The sequence below is a fragment of the Thermobia domestica genome, chromosome 10 (genome assembly GCF_964235325.1).
Source record: "Thermobia domestica chromosome 10, izTheDome1.hap1.1, whole genome shotgun sequence".
In the NCBI taxonomy this organism is placed as follows: Eukaryota; Metazoa; Arthropoda; class Insecta; order Zygentoma; family Lepismatidae; genus Thermobia; species Thermobia domestica.
Window position 1 is genome coordinate 123255090 of NC_137463.1, and position 23321 is coordinate 123278410.

The 23321-nt window shown below is 35.2% G+C and overlaps 1 protein-coding gene across 3 annotated transcripts in view; it reads left to right on the forward strand.

Moving 5' to 3' along the window:
• LOC145662696 (N-acetylglucosamine-1-phosphotransferase subunits alpha/beta-like) overlaps positions 1 to 23321 on the forward strand; it is a 108644-nt gene that overhangs the window by 61093 nt on the left and 24230 nt on the right. For all 3 annotated transcript variants that reach the window (XM_081728540.1, XM_081728538.1, XM_081728539.1), the window contains 3 exons: positions 1977 to 2091; positions 7434 to 7636; positions 13242 to 14071. In XM_081728540.1, coding sequence (XP_081584666.1) covers positions 1977 to 2091; positions 7434 to 7636; positions 13242 to 14071 — 1148 coding nt within the window. The remainder of the gene's footprint in view (positions 1 to 1976; positions 2092 to 7433; positions 7637 to 13241; positions 14072 to 23321) is intronic.

A 23321-nucleotide genomic window follows, 5' to 3' on the forward strand; every position in this document is an offset into this window, starting at 1 on the left:
AAAACATTCACATGAGAAGAAAATAGTCTTCTGAATGGGTAGCACTTTTTGACAATTTTCTTTCTCTGGCAGATTTTTTTTTTTTACAAAAATAAGATAAAATAGAAATATGTTTAAAGGTGCAAAGGTGCACGTGCACCCCGTTCCTTGTAAATATACACTACCTAAAGTGAGAAGTTAGGAGTGAAAATAGCAACACTTTCCGAAATTTTCCTCTGTCATGTTTCGATTTGGGCTTAAATCAAAGGGAAGTTTTGCAAAATCGATAGTTTAAGTCAATTTTCTAAAAGTTCAACAAAGGGATTCACCGAGAACAGATACTTAGGATTTCCAGGGCATTTCCTCATTCACACCACAGGTGCCTAAAGGCATTTAAAAAAATCCAATTCAATTTAAATGTAGGCCTACTGGTAGTTATTGGTGCACTCCTCAAAAGATCCTTTCTACCAAATCTTGTGTGTTGGTCCCCCTTGATGAGTTTCTCGCTACGCCACTGATGTCTGATATATATTTGATTTATAAACTAAATTGCTTGCAAGCAAATGAAATGCCCTTCCTGCTTCCCTGGGGGCCAGTATATGTGTAACTTTGGTGTATGTAGCTCCGGGTTCGATCCTTGTTGGGAAGTGAGCTCGAGCTTCAACCACATTGGTCAGTGCAAGACTGTTGTAAAATAAACATATATGGTGACTACCGGCAGTGAGCTCCTTCATGCCTCGTACGCGCCTTTCGCCTGGAAGACCCGGATTCGATTCCCGGCGTGAGCACATGTGGTTTCGATTCCATGTTAATCAGTAGGTCCCGTCTCATAAAGCCTCGCTGCCGAAAAGGACGTTAAACTCCAAATCAACTCAACTATCCGCAGTGTCATCACAAGAAGTAAAAATCTTATCAATAAGCTTACATTAAAAACTTCACTCTTTGATCATTTCTCTTTTTCCTCTTTTTAAATACAGAGCAATCAAAGTAATGCTATTCTCAAAGGACATGTGCCTGAGGGCCTAAGGCGTTTACTGAAACTTAAGTATGAGGAAAAAGAAAACAGACTGAAAAACGTGGAATTTATTTACTAGTATAATGGAGATTCTTTTAAAGCCAACCTTAGACTCCCTGTCGCCAAGGATGTTTAAACGTTACTCAAGCGTAACTCCAAGACCATCAGAATTGAAGAAGATGAAATACAGGTACAAAAGGTAACCGATAAAGAAAAGAGAAACATAGAAATGGTACTCATCATAACAAAAATGTCTACTTACACAAAAATGTTCTGCAGAATTTCAATACGTTTCATATCGCTAAAATCAAGGAACAAAACCCTTTGGATTCGAGAGAGAACTGGTATTCAGTGGAACCAGTTTTATCTTAACAATCTCAAGCAGGTACGACATACGTGGGTATTTCGAGTAACGCTAATCCCTTGGTGACCGTAACTACAATACCAAAATGCAGAATGTTCCATTGAGTAACGTTACTCGGCGTAACATAATTCAGAGCGTACCATTTTAAAAGTTACACTGACCAATAACGTTATTAACTAGGTGCAGAAATGGGTTACAAAATAGTAACCGTAACAGATAACAAATTGTAGATATTGAACATTTCGTTAAGTTATCCACCCTTGAGTTTAATATGACTTTTTAAACAATCAATGATAGTTTTGAAGAGCAACGAAGTACCTTTTTATTGGTGACTAAACAACTATTTTTACAAGTTACATTAACGTGCGTCAAATTATATCTTTAGTATATATATATAAATTCAATAAATAAATATTATTTTAGCAACAGCAAAATGTACTTTTCGCATATTTTCTCGAATAATCCAACTTAAATTACGTTAAGGCATTTTGTCTTACGAATGCAGCAGTGACATTACTACGTAGCCGCCTCATATGTTTTTATTTTCTAAAATATGACGTACTGTGGAGAAGTTTGTATGCAATATTCTGTTTTTTCTTTTTCTTCTTCTTCTTTCAGAACTGCAACACAAAAGAATGTGGATTTGACGCAGGAGATTGTGGAATATCTCATTATAACTTGTTATATTCGTTTGAATTTTCTTATGACAAAAAGGAGTATTCTGTTCCTAAAGGTAATTGTCAATTTCTTATTATTTTCTTTATATGAGGTTGTCTAAAATCTATTGAGCCTTTGGAGATCAAAATTGAGAATACATTTATTATTATTTGAAACTAATATTAATACATCATACATAAACTAATTTGGTCGATGGCTTGCCATTTATCCAGTAACACATATAATCCAATCGCTATACAACTTATGTGGTTCTTACTTAAAGAATTATGACACGTGGTTTTCACAGACCCCTTTTGAAATTAAGTTCACACCATACCTTTCAGGGAGTTTGCTAGACATCTAAGCAAATCATAGTCGAATGATGTCAGGTCCGAGCTATACTGTGAATCAATTGAAACCACTCAGCGTGGTATACAACAGCCTTTCTGTTGACCATTTCCTGTCGTTTGCTTTGAATTGCTAGGTGCACTGGTGCTAATTATCGACAGTATAGGTCCAAGGCTGTCGTTTTATCCAGCGCACCAGCTCGTAATGCACGATATCCTTTCAGTCTTACCAAACTCACACCACAGCCTTTCTGGGCGCCAATGTGATCTTTGGCACGGATTGTGAAGCTTCTTCTGGCTTCGATCACGATCTTTTTCCCACGATGTTTTCCACGTAGGCTGTCCAATTTGCATCACTCGTAATGAACGGCGTCAGAAATGGCTCGAGTTCGGTATGTCTCAGTAGAGATTTGATCGAGTAAATGTTTTTTGAACAGATCATGTGACACCCTAATGCTGAGCCTCTTTTTGTAGTCAGCCTTCTGCAAATAGTGTAACACTGTTTGGTGATGGATGATTAGGTTGTTGGTTATGTTATGAGTGCTTACATTCCGGTCTTGCTCGACTTTTGCCAGAATATCATCTTCCTTTAAGTGATTGATCGCCCACGACTAGGATCATCTTGAAATCGAAATTTCCAGAACGAAAGAGACTGAACCATCTGCCGGCTATTGCTTTTAACGACGTACCTTCCACAAACAGCAGAAATTTCTTCACACGCGTGCGCAGCATTTGTACCTTTTTCAAAATAAAATTGTGAAATGTTAGCGCAGTTTTGCGGGAAGTTCATTCATCTTCACTATGGAATACCTTACATGTGCTTGTAGATTTCCAACACTTTTATCATCTACTTTCTTCAACTGTCAGCTGTCAAATGACATTAAACCTGATCCGCTGTGACTCATATACCCAACGATTAAGAACATTAATGCTATGTCGTGCGCAAAAGGCACAATACTTTTTAGACAAGCTGATATAATCAACATTTGATAATGTATTATTTAAGAAGCAATAAAGATAGAAGTTTTGATGGAATCCGTTCCATTCTAAAGCAATCATAGGTGACATTCGTAAGATACCAGTATGACAGAAAACTACTTCTGATTTATAGCTCTAATTTGAAAAAGTTTTATTTATTTATTTATTTTATTTTAAGTACTTTACAATTTAACTAGGTAGGTAAGTGGTGGCGAACAAACTTAAAATTAAAGTAAAATCTACTTAAATTTCAGTACTTGTATATGTATAGAGCCCTCACTGAAACTTCTATTTCGTTCGTTTATCTAACCATCTTTATATTCAGTTATAGAAGGAGGGAAAAGAAAAGAATCTGAAACGAGTGAGAGTTACGTTAATAATAATGAATAAGATGTTTTGTCGGAAACAATGGGAATTCATATTGTAGTTTTTAGCAAATATTAAGTTGGTGAGAATAAAGTGTTCACTTTGGTGTGAAACATCTTTACAAGTCAACAGTGTTGGACTAAGTAACACACTCATTGCTCGTCCAGCAAACAGGTTGAGGTACTCAGACAGTGCATTTTTTAATGAAGTCTTACGAAAGTGCACCATGAGGTTTTCACAATTGCAAGTGATTTTTCTTTATGAATTCAGTCTAGAAAATTCTACACAGCAAGTTGCAAAAAGCATTAACAGTACATTTGGACCAGCAGTGGTGAATGAACGCACTATTCGCCATTGGTTTGTCAGACTTCATTCTGGCGACAGAGCATTTTGAAGTGAGTCCCGTGGGCACCGACCGACATCATAATATCGTAGAAGTAGACCCTCGGAAAAATGTTCTAGCCATTCTAAACGCTTTAGGTATACATCATACCACTGTCGTCCGTCCAGTCGGTAGGGTGAAAAAGTTTGATGATGGTTGTCACGTGAGTTAAAAGCAGCCAACAAAAATCTCCATCTGAAAGTGAGTAGTACTTTGAGTTAGACAAAAATACCTACTGGTAAATGAAAAATTAACCAGAAATCCAACAATAAAATATAATAAAATACAAAAAGTGAAAGAATTTTAAATACTCAGGTATAATCATAGATGATGAAAGGAATTACAACTCTCATATAAAAATGATAATTAAAAGAAAAATATCTCATAAAATTATAGACATAACTCAAAATAGGTTCTGTATGCCGATAATAGGACATAATAACATAATCTTTAACTCAATATTAGGCAACAGGACTGTGTATAGGTCTATCTTTAAACAATTAAAGATAACAGGAGATGATTGATGCAGCACAACGACGCACAATTTTGTTAAGACTCACTGGCGCCTATAGGACAATATCTATACTAGCATCCACTGCTACAGTGGATATTACTCGGGCCAGTTTGGTCATTAAAGAAAATGCAGTTAAATACTGGATGAAGAAAGACGAACAAATCCGAGCAACTAAAATGTCGACAAGAACAATATCAAGAATCTTACTATTAGAAAATTACAACAATAGTGAGAAACAGAAGACACAGAAAGAAGAGCGTATGGATTCATAAGTAACAACAGAAAGAGTAAAATTTAAATATTTTCAACCAAATGATGTACTCATACATTCCTTATCGGGACAAACAGGTTAGGGATCAGTATGAGACTTGTCTGTCACTGTAGGCTCATTGGAACCCCAGAATATAAGGTTTTCTTTTGCCAAGATGTATACAATCCTAAACTACATAGAGCAACATTTATAGTCTTACATTATTATAATTTATATTATTAATAACAATAAATGAAACAAATGTGTTGCAACGTGGACATGCAGTAGAGTGTGTCGTCAGTCAAAAAAGGTTGGGGTCCACTGTATTAACAAACGAATTGAGTTATGAGAAACTGCAGATTCTGAGTACTAGTTTCACAAATAAAGAAGGAACACTTTGTACTGGAGAAGAGAGTAAATTATAGTGAGTCTACCCTCCCGGTTATTTTTCTGAATAAATTGGTCCTCAAAATTCAGAGTGCTGGAGGTCCGCATTCTGAGGTATTTCCGAAATTCGAATAGTATGGCTTTGAATCACTAGTGTATGTGTGTAAATAAAAATGACCACAAGTCTTGAGTGCATGATAATAGTGAAATAGTTAAAATCATAATTTATGCGTATATGTATGTTAAAATATGCATAGGTATTAATGAATGTAACTGTGTAACAAGTAAAGTGAATAAGTTTTACAAAGTAAAAAAATGTAATGTATTCTCTTCTCATTATATATTACTGAGAAACAAGTAATAACAACGAGGGGTAAATACAAATAAAGGTAAAAGATAAATAAATAGATCACAAGAGAATAAAAAATTACAATTGGTGAAAAATTACAAATCTCCCACGAACTGGATCAAATCGCCAATGAAGCGCGAAACAAAAATCATTCCAGAGAAATAAAGAAAATCTTTGAGAAAAGAAACCAAAATTAATTAAACAGAAACCGAACTCAATCAAGAGAGAAACCAAAATCAATGAAAGGAGAAATCAAAATAAATCAAAAAGGAAACGAAAATCAATCAAAAGATAAACAAAAATCAGGCAAGAGAGAAACCAAAAAACATTTCAAAGAACGAAACCAAGAAAGTAACCACAAGTTATATTAAAACAACTGATTAATAGTTTAAAAATGTGAACATATATTATTAAGAAACAATGTCTAATTTTCTGTTCAAATCCTGTTTAAAAATTGTAATAGGCGGGATTGTAATAAGTACTCTGAGTCGAAGGAATAACCGAAAAAGTTTCCTGCATCAGATTGTCACTGTAAATTGGAAAATGGTTACCAGTTATGAAATCGCAAATGGTAAATTAATCCAGGAAAGTGACTGAATCGTGATCAGTGTCAGTGACGGTTTCTTAAAACACTTCTTCATCCATAGAAGATGTTGCTATTATGGAAGTTTATGGTGGGATTAATCCATCACATCTTTCTCAGGCGAGGTTAAACTATCAATGCAGATCGTAAGGATGGTAAACTCTATGAAACATACTACAAACTTGTCTGCAAGTATCCAGCAATGGTTAACAAACATAATGTCCTCATCTTGCACGACAATACTGTCGCTAAGGATGGAGCATGAGTTGTAATATAGAACCCTCCCTCACCTAATACATTCCACCGATATCTCTTCCACATCTTCCGGCATCGCGATCACTTCTTGGGAGGAAAGACTTTCCCTGATGACTGAGCGGTCGAATATATAGTTTGGGACTTCTTCGAGACTTATTTTCGCCACAGAATCCAATCGTTAGCAGAGCGGTAGCAAAACTGTGTGGTTGCAAACTATGACTATTTAGATTAACCAGATGTAGTTTTATTTCTTCCCTTTGTAAATTACATATCTGGGGTGGACATTTCACTCGCACCAACCAAATATAAGACAAGATTGCTTTTAAAATGTACATGGCTTCTTACTCGTAGAACAAAATATTTTTGGAAACGACTTACAAAGTATTTTAAAACAGTAATTGTATATTGTCTGTTTTACAATAAAGCCCAACATGCGCGTTAGGCTGTTCTTTACGAAAAATCCTGTTCCTAAACTACAAGCATCGGCTCCCCCATATAGAAACACTCTTTTATTGCAAAGTTATGATATTCGGTCCACCTAACGATTTGCATCCTTCGTTGTGCAGACTATTTGCTCCCCACATTCTTTATCTAATTTATGTCTTTAGATTGGATAGGATAGTCGTATAATAAAATGGTTATAATTGAGTAACGAGTCATAGTCAAGTTTAGTTAGAGAAGTGTTACACTTTTATGCTGATGAGAGAAAGGATCCTGTATTCTGTTCATCATATTCTGGTTTAAAAAAAAAAAAAAAAAAAATCAGACAATTAAACCTTGAAAAAGCTTCTTTCATAAAATAACTTTCTAGTCAATGTACATTTCTCGTGCATTTTAAGTTCAAAAGCGTTAGATTATCATTTTAATGTTCTCAAGTATTAACCATGTGACATTTTAATAATATTTTGAGTATATTTAAGTTAACTCGTTCTAAAATACTTTTTTTCTATTGTGTACAAATACAGAAATTAGTAAATTTCTATTTTTCTTGAATCTTTCTTTTGTAGGAATTACAGTCCTTTACTGGAATCTTACACGTTTGTTTGAGAAAGCCACAATCACCGATGGCGAATTTGATGAGTCACCAATAGTTCGGGTATTTTCTTTGTCCTTGAAATTCAAAGTTTTGACTCTTATTTTGTACCCAGGCTACAACGAAACAATTATTAAATTCTCACTTAAAACTGAAGAAAATGGATTGAAGATGCAGGTAAAGTGTAATATTTGTGTTCGAGAATAGGGATAATTTTTTATTATTTTACTTTGTCTATCAACGTTCTTTCCATATTTCTAGAAAATTTTATGTACTAACTAATAGAAGCCTAATATATATATGTATCGAGTGTTCTAAAATGGCGCTCACGTACCACAGAGCACTATTCTACAGGTCAAAATAAAGCGAACATATGGTAATATATGATGGTGTAACTTCTTCAGCCTCTATGGGGAATCAAAATTTCACTATGTGGCAACGTTGCAGATTAACTTGGAACCATTAGCATTGCTCTACAAATCCATCAAACAATTACGTCGATTGCTACACTAATAAGTGATGCTAGTGTTGACGTCTATCAACTTAACTATCATCTGGAAAGAACTGAAACAACTTTTTGATGAATTCTAGACTGATATGGCAAAAGTTGATATGTCCATTTTTCCGTTTGTGAGTTATATGGTGTAAAGTATTGCTTTTATGCAGATCTACGATATGGCAAAAGTTGATACAGGTGTGGTGAAAGTCTATGCCTCAGCTCCCTGTTGTCAAAACTTGATAAGTCAAAATGTGCACAACACTGAGTTGGCAGAACTTGATATGTTTGACATATCATGTTTTGCCACCTCGGGAAATTAATTGTTAGAGGACATGTCAATTCTATTCATCGTGATTATTGCTAATTTGTTGTCTGTAGATGGCACTGAATAATTTTGTTAGTATTATAATAAATGTAATTTGAACAAATTTGAGTTTCTCTCTACTGACAACAAAGGATAACTAAGAAAATAATTTGGATGTGAGCGTTTCGTTGCTGTTTGAATATTGTTTTTTTGTGTTGTAAAATACAGTAGTTAAGCATCAGGTTTCACTGAAGATTACCTTGTCAGGTATTGATAAATCGGCCGTAATATACTTGTTTTCCACAAGAAGAAAGTACATTAAGTGAAGGGAAGTCTGACGAAAGGTGAAAGTTAATGTGGATGAAACGAGCCACATAGTTTTGTGACCGGGCAGACGGTCACACCCTTGTACTGGAATCTTCTGACGTAGATGATCCTAAGAACATTCTTAAGAGGGAGGAAATATCTACAGATAGCCACAGTCCACCTGGAGGGAGACGGGGAATTGAGGAGCATGGTGAACCACCGGTCTATGCAACTGGAAAGAACCTGAATGACGACTTAGCAAGTCCAAGTTTGTGTTCAACTGTTGTACAAGAAACGGGATACAAAAGCAGAACGGACGCCGAATGTATACGATTAAGGTCTGAACAAGTACATGACAATAACAATGAAAACCCTTCTGTTGAAAACTGTGACAGGAATGCTGATGTAGTAAACACTTTCTAGTGACTTTCTTGATCCGAAGTTCTTTATGTCAGACGTTTTAGTGCGTCATGTGAAAGATACTGAAGGTACCCCCATTAATTGGCTTGCGATCTGATGGATGCAGTATACAAAAGAGTTTGGTGTTGTCAAATTTAAGTACACATTAGACGAAGGTGCGCCATTTTGTGTTCTTGACTTTCGCAAAAATCGTCGTGGTTACCCACCAACTTTGCCTATCAGCATGCTACAGTGAATCCCTGCCAATAAATCCGCGCAAGAAGTCTGATCTTTTGGACTTGTTACCTTTCATGGATCCTTGCTATCACGGCTTCTACAAAGAGTTACGCACGGATACCCGCGCTTGTCTTGTTTTTGATGACAATTCTCCATCCGAGAAGGAGGAAACAGACTAAGTTTGCATACTCAACATGTCTGATCATGCGTTCAGCGTTCATTGACTTTTTCGTTGAATTTTCTTTTCTTTACTTAAACATATTTTGGTGTTTCATTCTCACACATAATAATACTACAATATTATACTCACTGTAAAAAATTACGGTCACATTTACTGACCGATTACCGTTAAATCTGGCTGCCAACCGATTACTCTAAAATTTATTGTATTACCGTAATATTTAAGGTAATAGGAGTTAAATACGGTCTTTTATGCATGTATTACCATGAATATTACGGTAATATCGTAATCTTTAGGACGTTAGTTTGGTCATCGTTCAATAAATGTGACTGTATTTTTTTACAGTGCTGTTGAGCATTTATGCACGTATGCATTACTCACTTCTTCGCCGAAAAAGATTCCCTGTATTACTCCTTGTTCATAACTTACTTGTATATTGATTAGATGAGTTGTATTAATTCATTATATTATTGCAGTTGAAACTAAGTGCTTTTTGTTTAGCACCCAAATCAGCTTTACGTTGTGAACAATCGTAATGTTGCATAACTTGATATGTTCTTTAACCGCCATTTTGAAACGATTATGGCAACCTACGGCTCAAATCAAGATGTGCTGTAACAGACAGCATTCAAAGGAAGCAACTGGAGGTATTTCACAAAAAGTGCATGAAAAAATCGATTGTTTAGAGCACGAAAATATTGAAACGTGTTTTCTGAAAAAGTACAAAAATGGACATATCAACTTTTGCCATATCAGTCGAGAATTGGGAGATCTGCTTTATGGTTCTTTATCTGCGACGTTGCCACATAATGCAATGCACGTCTCCAGATGAGGACCCGAAAAGTGTATATATATATATATATATATATATATATGGGCGCCATTTTTAGAACACTCAATATATAAAAGGCTTATCATTGATAGTCTAGATTTCCAGCTAAATTTGTGAAATGACTATATATTTGAAAAGACCGCCATACCACTTGCAACTGTTTCTACTATACTGACAAAACCACATAAAACAAAAGTTTCCCACATAAGTTTCTAGACTTCCAAAACACACTGTTTCTTATTATGTAAGTTGTCAGAATCGTTAGGTGATAATTGCAATGATCATTTAATCGAACAAGTAAGTAACTAACAAATTCATTGAGTTATAAAATTGTAGTGGTAACATCTGCACTTAGAAATATAATTAATTGTATTGTTTTGTTGAGAGAGAAGAAAGAAGGTACAATAGTATTCAATGCTTAGCCAATATTGGAATAAATTTTCTTCTGTTTAACACTTTAAGTGCCATCTGATTATGTTGTGCGAACTGTCCTTAGCAGTGTTGGCCTTCCGATTAGAATGACATTTATCAGCAGTACATCCAGCCCTCAAAGACAAATCTAAAGATTTTTTTTTTTTTTTTATTTGAAAAGAAACTCGCTGTAACGTATGAAGTTGGATTCCTTTGATATCTTTCATGAGCAAAATGAAAAGATGATGGAAGCATCGTGTGAACATTCTTTTCTAATAGCCAAAGATTTTTTTTTTAAGCCTCATACTATTGGTGAGACTCTAATCAAACCTTGCATACTTAAGGCAACCAAAATTGTATTTGGGGAAGAAACCCAGAAAAAAATGACAAAATATTGCTTTTAGACAATACTGTGAAGCGTAAAATTAATGACATGGCCTTGGATTTAATACATCAGGTAGTTCAAAAGGTAAAAAAATAAAAAAATCTCCATTTTTGCCCTTCAGTGTGATGATTCCACGGACATATCTCAGTGTTGTCATTTAATAGTGTATTGGCGGTTCGTAAATGGAAAGAGGTTAATAGAAGAAATATTGTTTTCAAAAACTTTGAAACGTTGTTCGAAAAATATTGTTTTCTGCTACCTTTTCTGCTTTTTATGATTTGTCTTGGGACAGAGTTGTAGGAATATTTACTGATAGAGCTCCAGCAATGTTAGATTCGTGGTCTGGATTTATAAAACTGGCAAAGGACAGAAATCATCAATTATTTGTTCGCTCTGCTTAATTCACAGGCAAGCCTTAGCTGCGAAAACTTAACTAGGAAACCTTAAGTAGTTATTATAATTGGTTATTAAAATTGTTCATTTTGTAAAGTCAGGTGCTCTGAATACTCGTCTCATTGAGGCTTTGTGTGATGACCTCAGTGCTGAACATAAAATTTTACTTTTCCATGCTAAGTTCATTGGTTGCCGAAAAATAATATGTTAAGTAAGGTGTAGAGCTTAAGTCATATGCGAAATTATTTCTCCTAAGTGTAGGAAAAGATTAACTTTATACTTCTTTTACTGATGAGATATTTGGATTTTCTCTCATATTTTTGAAATATTAAATAATCTCAAATTCCAAGGTTGAAACACAAACATACTTACTTTTGTCGAACTTATCACCGAATATCAAGAAACTTGTAAAGGAAAAGTAATGTCAAACATCACACTGGAGTTTTTCTTCTGCCCTTACTTGATAAGGTTTTGAACTCCATCTTATACACTGACATAGCATTTTGTACTCATTTTATGTAATTTTGTTAAAATAAATTAATTTGCATAATTATATAGTTTTTAATAAAGCAGATATCTTGACTAGGAATAGGAAAGACAAAAAGTCAAACATGTAGCGTTTTGAAGTTTGCTTAAACTAAAGTGTAAATTCTTATTACAATTATGTTTTATTCATAATTTCACATTTTATTCACAGCACTTTTGATAGTCATTCTCACCATTCACACACACAAACAAATCGAAACTCAAAGAGGCTTTTTACATCCTCTCTTCGTCTTGTTCTTCTTTAATTCGACTTTTCGTCAGCAGGTGGTAGCATTATAGAAAAAAGAACACTACTAAAAAGCAACACATTCAAAGACTTAATAGAAGTTCGATAAAGATTACTGGATGTCCATTTTAGTATACGAAATAAAACATTGCTTAAAACTGGAACAATTACAACCCTGTTTTGTTTTGCGGCATCCCTAATGCCCTTAACTTTGTTTTCAGGCTCACAAGCAATCGTGAGGGAAATCATTGCAACTTGTAAGAGATAAGAAGTCTCGAAAGAGTATAATTATTAAGAGATTTCTGCTAGATTGTGCCAATAGTTTTCAGAACTATTTGCTTCATAGAAAAGGTAACTGCACCACGAGAATACTCAATGGTGTGCTCATGTTAGATCAACAGACTACTGACAATTAATTTCGATAGATTCATAGCATTGATCAGTCATCCAGACTCATTAGTATGCTGCAGTATTCCGGTATTAATTGCTGAAATAAATGCATTTCTAGCGTGTAAGAGAAAGTAGCTGATTATCCAATACGGACGCTTGCAAATTTGCACGAGACGCATAGGAACTTATTGTGCGAATAAGGGGATGATGATGGGTGTTCTGTCCAGTGGGAGTTTTGAACTTCTAAGTGTGGGACCGTCAGTTAACGTGGAAATACTTATGTCGCTACCGGATATTGAATCCGACCCCGTTCGAAAATAAATAATGTGGATCAATACAGCTGGTCTCTTCTGTATTTTCTGTGTTTTGGTTTAGTGTGAGACATGACTGTCTCACTACTTTAATTTATGATTCCGTTTTTAATATCATCACTCTAAAACTAGCAGTCTTTTCCATTTTAAGAATTTATCCTTGCACCAACTTGAAAGATAGAGAGGAACTGATTTCAGATTTAGGTTCAGTGACCTAGTTCGGTGGTTATAGATTAAAATCCTTTAAATTATGTAAGGTTAATGACATTCTACGTTTCTATAAATAATTAAAAGAAATTATCCATTAGCGTGCCACGTTAAAATAAATATATTGTAATGGTAAATTGTCATTATATTTTCAGCACAACATCAGTGTAAAAGTAAATACAGCGACGAATACAAGTCTCCCACATCTTTCCAAAGAAGAGGGAAAACACGATGAACTTGTTGTACCTATCTCGAAGTACACAACAGAGGAGCCTGCAATGGTATTTGAAAATTTTGCTTCTGTTAATTTGCATCCAGTAATAGCTTTTAAAAGTGATGTTGAAAGTGAGACCATTTCGCTAAAAAGTGAGGAGATTCAAACGAATACTTCAAATTTGCCACAGGAACTTTCGAAAGTTTTATCACAGCTCGAAAGGCAGTTTAACAGTGGTGAGCTAACAAGAGAAGGCTTCTTAAAAAAGAAATCATACCTTATAAAAGACTTTTTGAAATCAAATAAAGCACAAGAAGACATTAAAAATTCCCGAAATACGAATTCAGTTGTTAAAGAGACAGTTGTCAGTAAAATATCTAAGGAAAAACGTTCCAAGCCAAATAATATAAAAATTTCTATTTCGAATCATCAAAATGTGTCAGTTGATGCTGCTTCAGATACAAGTGCTAACAAGAGAAAAATATTGGGTATTCAGAGCAATCCTCGTTCTGTTATAAAATCATTGACACAAACAACATCTTCCTTAAATATTAGAGGCACACATGCCACAAGTCCCAGTACAAACGCAAAGGAGCGTAGCTCATATGAAGTAAAATCATATTTTTCAAGAAAACTTCTGGACACTTTTGCAGAATCTTTGCTTCATGTGAATAGATTGTACAACAAAAATTACGGATTTGAAGCGAGGAAAGTTCCGGCTCATATGGCTCATATGATAGATAAGGATATCATGGAAGAACTACAGAGAAGGTAAGTAAATAGATGAGTACTATAGCTGCATATAAATATATCCATTGTTATATTGATAGAGTATATTCTTAGGTCAGTAAAGTTGATGTAAAACACTAAGCTATAACATGTAAAATGTAGACCATTACATTTCTCTCTTAAGCAGATGGTCATGGCATAAATTCTGACCAATATAGTTTCAAACTAACAATGTGAATAACAATTTGATCTCTTCCGTAACATAAAACAAAATAGGAGAGCAAGAATATATTAATGTGGTATGTTCTCAGGGTTATATACAAGAGAATATGTAATTTTAGGATATGCTTTGACTAATGTAAGGAATTACAGCTACAGGCGCCGTTTCATTGTGCTAAACCTACAAATAATATTGCAAAAATATATTTTAGATTTTTCTTGATTTTTCTTTATTTTCTATATTTCTTTTCTTTTTCTTAATTTCTCTACAAATTATATGCAATAAATGTGTTCATTTTCGGAACTACACCCAGTTATCTTTTAAATATGATATAACATTATGATATTACAGTTAAATTCTTTATGCATTGTTGATTGGTTGCTGGGATTAATAGCAACCATGAAGCAATACAAATATAAGCTGCACTAATGGATGAAGGCCAAAAATGAAAGAGAAACTTATTAGGAGAACATAGAGTGCGGCAACGATCAGGGTGAGTAATTCTTGTTCGCAAGAGCACGAGCATCCATAGTCAACAGCCAAAAGAAAATTTATTTGTTTCACATAGAAAATATGACTTCATATGCAGAAAGTTTCATTGTCGAAATTGAAGCTTGTAGGTTGATTCGAGATATGATGAACTTGTTTTATATTTTTGATGTTTCGTTTTCTGGTTGCTAGCAATTAGTCGACAGTGCGTAAGGAGGCTAAATTTATTTCTATGTTCCATATTAAAAACCTAACAAACAAATGACTAACCTTTAAAAGATTGTATTTTTTACAATGAACCAAGAGAGATATGTGACACTTCATAGGTTTTATATATATATATATATATATATATATATATATATATATATATATATATATATAGGCTTTTTATCTGTCAGTTATTAGAATAATTCAGTGTCAATACTACAATCGCAGAGTTGTATAGCTACCTTGAAATGTACGGACATACATGAAAAATCACGAACGGTGTAGTTTTCAAACAATAAACTGAAGGGCTTTTATAAATTATAAAATTTCATGTTATTATTACTGTTATTATATTTTGGAAATAGTGTTCTACAGTCACTATCTAATATGATTATCGATCAAAATGCTTTAACTTCGGTGTTTCAGAGTTCTAGTGAGCCTAGTCTGATGAATACTAGGATTTTGATTTATAAACGTCTTTTAACCGAACAGAGACACAAACAAATAAATGATATTGAAATAATTGAAAGGGTGGAAGAATAAAGTGGAATAAAACTTTGCTAAAATTCAGTTGACATGATTTGTACAGTGCTGCTACCTTGTGTCCACCATCAACGGTATGGGTGAGCACACACGTTTTTCAATCGTCTCACCAATTATTTTATGATTGTTAAATTCTGTTCATTAAGATCTTTAATCTTCCGACTTATCGCCGGTTATTAGAGTTGTTATCATTGTGTTTTCACCATTGGCCTACATAGTAAGCTTTTACTGTTGTTTTATTGTGAGAAACTTCCTATAAGATAAAGTCTTTCACCATTGCTCTGCGTCTTTCTGATAATAACACATTATTCTTCGACTCTTGTCACATTTGCGGCCATTTCAGATCTTTAAATATTTCCTGAGCTCAGTGCATCTCGAAATATTTTATCATTCAAAATTAAATATATTTTACAAATATTAACATCCCAAAATAATTCTTTTTTCGTTGCCTTTATTTACTTTCTACCTAGCCATATAACTTATGCTAGTTTTTACAAGTTAAAAAAATTCAGAATTGTAAATTTTTATATGAGAATCTTTTTCTCACCTTTTTAATCATTTCTTTGATATTTTCTGTTTACGCTTTAACTGAAATTGTGTGGTGGATATTCAGCAATACATTAATTTACAAGATCACTTTACATTATTTTACAGTGGATAAGTTTGAAGGTATTCACTACCTCACATATTCTTCATAACTTACTTTTCATTATTTGTTATTTCGCTAATAAGTACGAACTTTTTTTGTACCGTACTAGTTTCATTATAGCCTGGACTTTTATATAGCACAAAGAACACAATAGTACACTAAAAACTAGTAACAACGGCTCAAAAGTAGTAACTGTACTACACATTCCAAAACTAGATTGATTTTTGTATCTTTAGTTAACAAACCACGAAACACACGAAGTCTTGTTTTGTAAATTAGTTACGGGTATGGATGGAATGATGAATATAGTATGATATCTAATTTTATAACCTATAATGATTACTACTTCTAATAATAAATCTAACATTCTAGACACAATTGAAAGGGAATCAATTATAAACGAATTTCCTTTCTGATGTTTCTCGATCCTTTTCTTCCTTTCATTCTACTCCTTTTCTTTTAATACTGATTCCAATTCTCTTCTCAGAAGAAGGTGCATCCATCGGAACGTGCAATATTTGTTTCATAATTAGTAACGGAAAAATTGAATGGCATTCTCTCTCAATTCAGATTGGAGCTAAAGCTAGAAGGGTTTAAGCCCCATCTTACTCATATACAGGTGTCCGTATTCTATTACCATTACTATTTATTGGTACGTTATTTTTTAGATTATTATTTTTTGCATATATTTATCGGTAAAAGGAGAGATGAGATGTGGAATTCAGTCCATTGTTCTTTTCGAACGAATTTCAAAGCGATGTGAAAGTTTTTAAAATTCATCATCATCATCATCGGTATTCTGCCATTATTGGCAGGTCATTTGCCGCAACTGAGAAGTGTACATGCTCCACGGTCTTCAGCTAACCTCTTTGTCTTCACGTGCGATTTTTCTGTTTTGATACCGTCCGTTAGTTGTAGCCTCCTTCTCCCCCTTCTCTTTCCTGCTACCTTGCCCTCTGCCATTCCCTAATGATATACTTTCTTCTTAGCGAATCTCCCAACCAGTTTCTCTCTCTCTTTTCAATAATATCTAAAACTAGCAGCGTTCACCCCGCTTCGCTGCGGTCACCCCGGAACGCAATAAACTTTGTTACTTAGATAATTTTTACTTTTTCGCTTTCAAGTGATATGATAAAAACCATAGAAGATTGCAGTAAATCTTAACATTATATCGCCTGTCATTTATGTTAACCCGCCCCGCTTCGCTGCGGTCATCCCGGTGCTGGCATATTGTAAAAGTGTCTGTAAAAATAAGCAAATCAATTAAAAAATTTTAAACAGAAGATTCAAGCTATTTTCCGCTGTATATCGCCTGTCATTTATGTTAACCCACCGAGTGACACGGTCATGCGGGTTGCATATAAATACGTTTATTTTTACCTATGATGAACTAATAACAAAGGATTTGTACGTTATGGACACCTGAATGGTCAATTATCTCAAGACACTGGTAATTAAAAATTAAAGTGATATGATAAAAACCATCTAGGGTCCAAATCCTAATAACCCCCCAAAAATGAAAGAAATTGGTTCAGTCGTATTAGCGTGATGAGCGGACAAAAAATTGTACGTTCTCTTTTATATATATAGATTGTTCTTTTCTCCCCTACCATTTCTAACACTGTCTCATTCGCTTTCCGCGCAACCCAACTAATTATCTCCCATTCTTCTCCACACACACATTTTGAAAGCTTCCAGTCGTTTTTAATCACTTTTGCGTAATGTCCATGTTTCTGCCACGTATAATACAATTCTTCACATGAAGTATTTTGTGAGTTTCTCTCAACGCTTTATTCAAGGTACCACTGGTGTCTGAAAAATAATTTCAGGAATTTTAACGTTAAATAAGGTCAGGACTGGTATCTTATCTCCCAAGAAACTCAAATCCCAAGTTCAATTCCAGGTGGAAATCGTGTAGTTTTCATCCTCTGTAAGACTGTAGGTTTATGCCACAGTAGTTGGTGTCACCAAAGAACTGTAAACTTAAAACAAATAATTCAAATGATCAACAGATAGTGTGTTCAAGTAAGTTTTCTCGGGCTATCAACAAGGTGAATATATTGGCTTTCGATGTTTTGAATGCAAACGTTGCATTTATTTTCAGAGATCGTTATGAAGAGACCGGAGATATGTGGACATGTATATGTAGCGGCTAGGTAGAGGCGGAGCTATGACTGGAGGCCAGTTATTGGCTAAGTGAAACATTTGCTCTTGATTCACTATCATGCTTACGAGAAATGTCTTTGTTAAACTTTTTTTTTTTTTTTTTTTTTTTTTTTAAGGGCTACAAGATAGGACTGAGTTGAAACCTATTGTCTCTATTGAGATTGTTTCTTTCACGTGATGTGGTTTTGGCTTCCTTTATTACTCTGTCCCAAAACGTACTGCATTTGGCTACTGTGGTAATAGTTGTAAAATGCCCCAGCTCTAAACTATGCTTTGGTAGTAATGACTTTTCGGGTTGCTGAAATCTGATGTAGCTTTCATCGTTCTTGCATCGTTGTTTTATGATGCATCTAGTTTGTCCTGCGTATGATCTGTCATATTCTATTAATATTACTCCAGTAGTGCACAGGCGTAGGTTGTCTTTTACTGATTTGAGTAATAATCTGATGTTAGCTGGAAGCTTGTGAATAACTCTTATACCATGTCTGGCAAACATTCTGGTGAGTTTACCAGAGGTGTGGGTGATGAAAGGTAATGAACAATACAGTAGTGGAAAGATAACTCTCACTTTTGAGTTTTTCGATCACTTTGTGTTGAAAAATATTTTATTATTATGGCCATGTTGATATCTATAAAACTATAGCGTCTCTCTTGTAGCGTCGATCCAAGGTGACTGAATTCCTTTTTTAAACTTTCTTAGCCACATACGGAGACTGCTCTGTGGATCAAGGTTTCAGCATTGTAAGATATTGTGACCTATTTGTGACAGCTGCTTGCATTGAGATAAAGGTCCGCGTATATTGCCTTCCTATATACGCTGTGCTCTAATTTTCCGTCAGGTTTGCACCGAACAAGAATACCAAGAAAAGGGAGGTATCCATTCCGCTCCAGTTCAATGGTGAATTTGATCTGGGAATAGTGACTGTTGAGAAATTCCAGAAAATTCTGTAATGTTTCAGGTCCATATGCGGACAGCCTCTTGCGCAGATCTTCGGGGATTCCAGACTTCTTCAGCAACAGGTTGGCTTTCTTCTCAACGGTTGATATCTGATCTTTGGTTAGCTTCTTGTAGGCTGGGTCGTCTAGCAGGTCAGCCATCATCTTATAAGCTTGCGTAGGTAGCATTACCCTTGTCAGATGGCTTTTTTTTTTCGAAGCAACTTAAAACCCATTGCGTTCTGCTTTGGTTATGTTGGATTTTGATAGAATAGCCCTAGAAAGGGCCTGTTTGGCTTTCACTCATATCTCGTCACTCACATCCGGTGGCAGTGGCTGACAGCTCGTTCAATTCGGATGAAATGTACTTTGGCGTGGGTGCGAAGTTGAGTCCCTTCTCTAGCACAGAGGTGTTGGCGTCGTCCAGTTATTTATCTGTTAAGTTTGCGATGTATTTGTTATCAATGAGCTTCTGTATTTTAGTTTTCTTGGTCTATATGAGTCATATTTATTCATAGCTCCGTCTCTACATAGCCACTATATGTAGTATGTAAAGTCAGCGTTCTATACTTGTCAACAGATCTCCAGTCTCGTCATAACAATCCCTGAAAATGAATGCAATGTCTTCATTCGAAACATCAGAAGTAAATATTTTCACCTGAATGGTAGCCCGAGAAAACTTACTTAAATCACGTCGCATGGAAAGATTCAACTCATTCTTCAGATACTGCGGTGCAAAGTAAGATTTCTGCCACTGGGTCTTCGAAGATTTCGAACTCATGAGTATCATAATTGCCTGCTGTAAGTCTGTAAAGTCAACGTTCTACCATATACATGACTTTACGTTATATACATATACAAAACGAAAATAATGTCATAAAAAGGCAAAATGTTCAAAATGCTTTGCATGATATTTATTTTATTTTCTTCTGTAGCAATAACGGAAGGAAGGAGTTAAGAATAGCTCTTCGTTGCTTTTTGTCTACTGACAAAGAACTTGTGCAGAAAACCATGCCTGGCTTTTTCTAGAACAACAACTGGCGAGGACCGCATAAGAGCAAGCAAATCTTCAACAGCTACTTTTTTTTTTTTTTTTTTTAAATATATTTTCCATCTCTAAACCTACAGGAAACATACATTGTAATTAATCCATTCCATTAAATGTACAATTAAAACAATCATTCAGTTTCTATTGCTATATACCGTATTCGTGAAGTAAACTTTACATGTTATCGTACGGGGATTGAGAAATCATTGATAAAAGGTTTACATCCCCTTAAAATCATATTTGTTCACAAAAATGTGTTCTTTCTCTAAGATATTAACATTCTCATATTTCTTATCTAAAATTATCTTCTACTACACTCTTCTGTTGTAAATTTTGATGTCTTTCGTTTATCTCTTGTTTCAAATATTTTATCTCCATTTGATGTTCTGTAATTTCTTAGATTTCGAACATTCTTTGATCTTCGTGTGAATAAATAGAATAATAACACTAGGGTGGGTCGTTTTGCAACTTTTTTTTCGGAACGAAATGTAATACCTGGCAAAAGTGGCCCACTCACATGGACATTACAGGTATAGATTTTTTTTCAAATCAGATAATATCTTCTGTGAGAACTATTGCCTCAAAGTTTCAAAATTCCACTGAAAATTAAAAAAAATACCAAAATTGTTCATTATTTTTAGTTATATTAAAGTAAACATATTTTGGGTTTATACATGCCAGATGCTATGAAAACTGACATTCAAGTCTCAAAATGCCAGTTATATGCCCCTGCGGTGGGATAGGGATGCTTGCTCTGGGACCGGCAAAGGGGGCAAATTCAGTACAATTAAGCGTTTCTACAGCTATTTTCGCCCTTGCCTTTTCCTTCTACTGGTGGTTCATAGTGGTAGCATAGCATTGTTGTTTTTCACCTTGACACTCCACCCCTCCACCTCACAATACTACAACACCCTTCTCCTGTCCCGATCTGCGTAACTCAGCGTCACTATCAACAACGAGCAGGATATGCTTCAAATTGGGCGCTATTTCTCAAGCGCTATATTTGGTTACTGTTGCATTCAGCTTATATGAATTGGCCGTTATAGATAATAGTTTGCTAAACACTATTTTCACAGAAAATTCTGTATTTCTTCTTTTAAAAAGTCAATATTATTTATTATATCACAAAAATGACTTCAGTGACAATGAAGCAGACCTTGAAGAGAAAGCAGAGGAAAGCTCTTCTGAGGAAGAGACCAAACCCAGAGACAGAACATCTAAACCGAAGCTAGATTTGACTTAAACTGCTATGATTGCTCAGAGATACAATGTAAGTGGAAGGGCTGTGGAACATACTGTATAACATCAGCTGTGCTTCAGGCAGCTTTAAAGGCTGGAATTATAACCTCTCAACAATCTAGCAACATAACTCTGCTTTAATTGTAGACAGGAGCAAAATAAGGCGTGCGAAACTTAAAGTTGTTCGGAATTTAAAAGTAAGTTCTAGAAATGATGACCCCATTAAAAGCCTATACTTTGATGGTCAAAGGGAAGACACTAAAACACACGCAGGCATCGTTAGAGAAGAGCACTTATCACTTGTGGCTGAACCTAACTCTCAATACGTTGGTGACGTGACACCATTCTCTGGCTCTGGCCATGACAAGACCACGGCTATTTTCGAGTACATCATGAACCAAATCGAAGGTGCCTTTGATGAAGTAGAGGTTCTTGGGTGTGATGGAACAAACACTAACACTGGTTGGAAGGAGGTATTCGTCAAAAATTAAAGTAACTAACAGGCTATTTGTCTCTTGCATTTCAATGAACTGCCTTTCCGAGCTCTCTTCACGCATATTGGCGATAATTCAAGCCCCTATTCTTAAGCAGGTCCCATAGGTTCAAAACTATCTGACTGTGAAAAGCTTCCAGTGGTGTCATTCAAACCAATAAAATGTGACTTGCCTCATCATAGTCAGAAGAGCTTAGAAAACTCAGTAAAGACCTGAGATACTTATCTCAAGTCTTTCATTACTAATGGTCCTCGTCACGTCTTTGAGACCATTCATAGGTCTAGATACTTACCAAATGAATACCAGGCTGTAATCCGTTCATCCATTCAGACGAATGCATTTCTCGCACTCCCAGAGAATGTTCTTTTCGCCATGATGACTGATGGTCTACTTGCTGTCCGACAAGATGCATTACATAAGATTCTTAGTGCTCGGAAACACGAAGCAGAGAATCTTCATAACACTATTAGATATAACATCATTCCCAGACTGAATTTTGAGGCGAAAGATTACACTGAAATGATGTTTTGGGAAAGCACTGATGTTTCAATACCTGTACCACCAGTTCTAAGGACGGTATCAAACAAATGGTTCATGGACAAACTTTCACTTTCTGACAACACTGTGCCAGAATAGTCCTCCACCGTCTATCCATGCCACACGATAGCAGTAGAACGAATAGTGAAATTAGTCACTGAAGCAGCCTCTCGAGTATGTGGCAATGATGCTAGGGACGGGATGATCAGGTCAACCTTACTTTCTAGGCAAGCTGTGTCTAAATTGCAATCAAAGTCCCAATTTGTGACAATTTTTCCTGACAGTGACGAATCGGATTAGTTCATCCGTCCCTATATATGGTTGGTTGGTTGGTTGGGTAGGGCTGGCGCAGGAGCCCTAGGTGCAGCCACCTCCACGTGGCAGACTCTGGGACGCTTGGACAGGCTATATGACCAGATGAGCGAGGACCTGCACAACCGCTTAAATGTACTGAATTTGCCCCTTTTTCTGGCCCCAGAGGAGGCATCCCTATCCCCCCAAGGGCACATAACTAGCATTTTTATACTTGAATGTCAGGTTTCTTAGCAACTAACATGTATTTAACCAAAAAATTTTTACTTTAACATAACTAAAATTCATGAAGAACTTTGGTAATTTTTCTAATTTTCAGTGAAATTTTGAAACTTTAAGGCAATAGTTCTCACAGAAGATATTATCCGATTTGGAAAAAAATCTATATCTGTAATGTCCATGTGGGTTGGCCACTTTTGCCAGGTATTACATTTCGTTCCGAAAAAAAA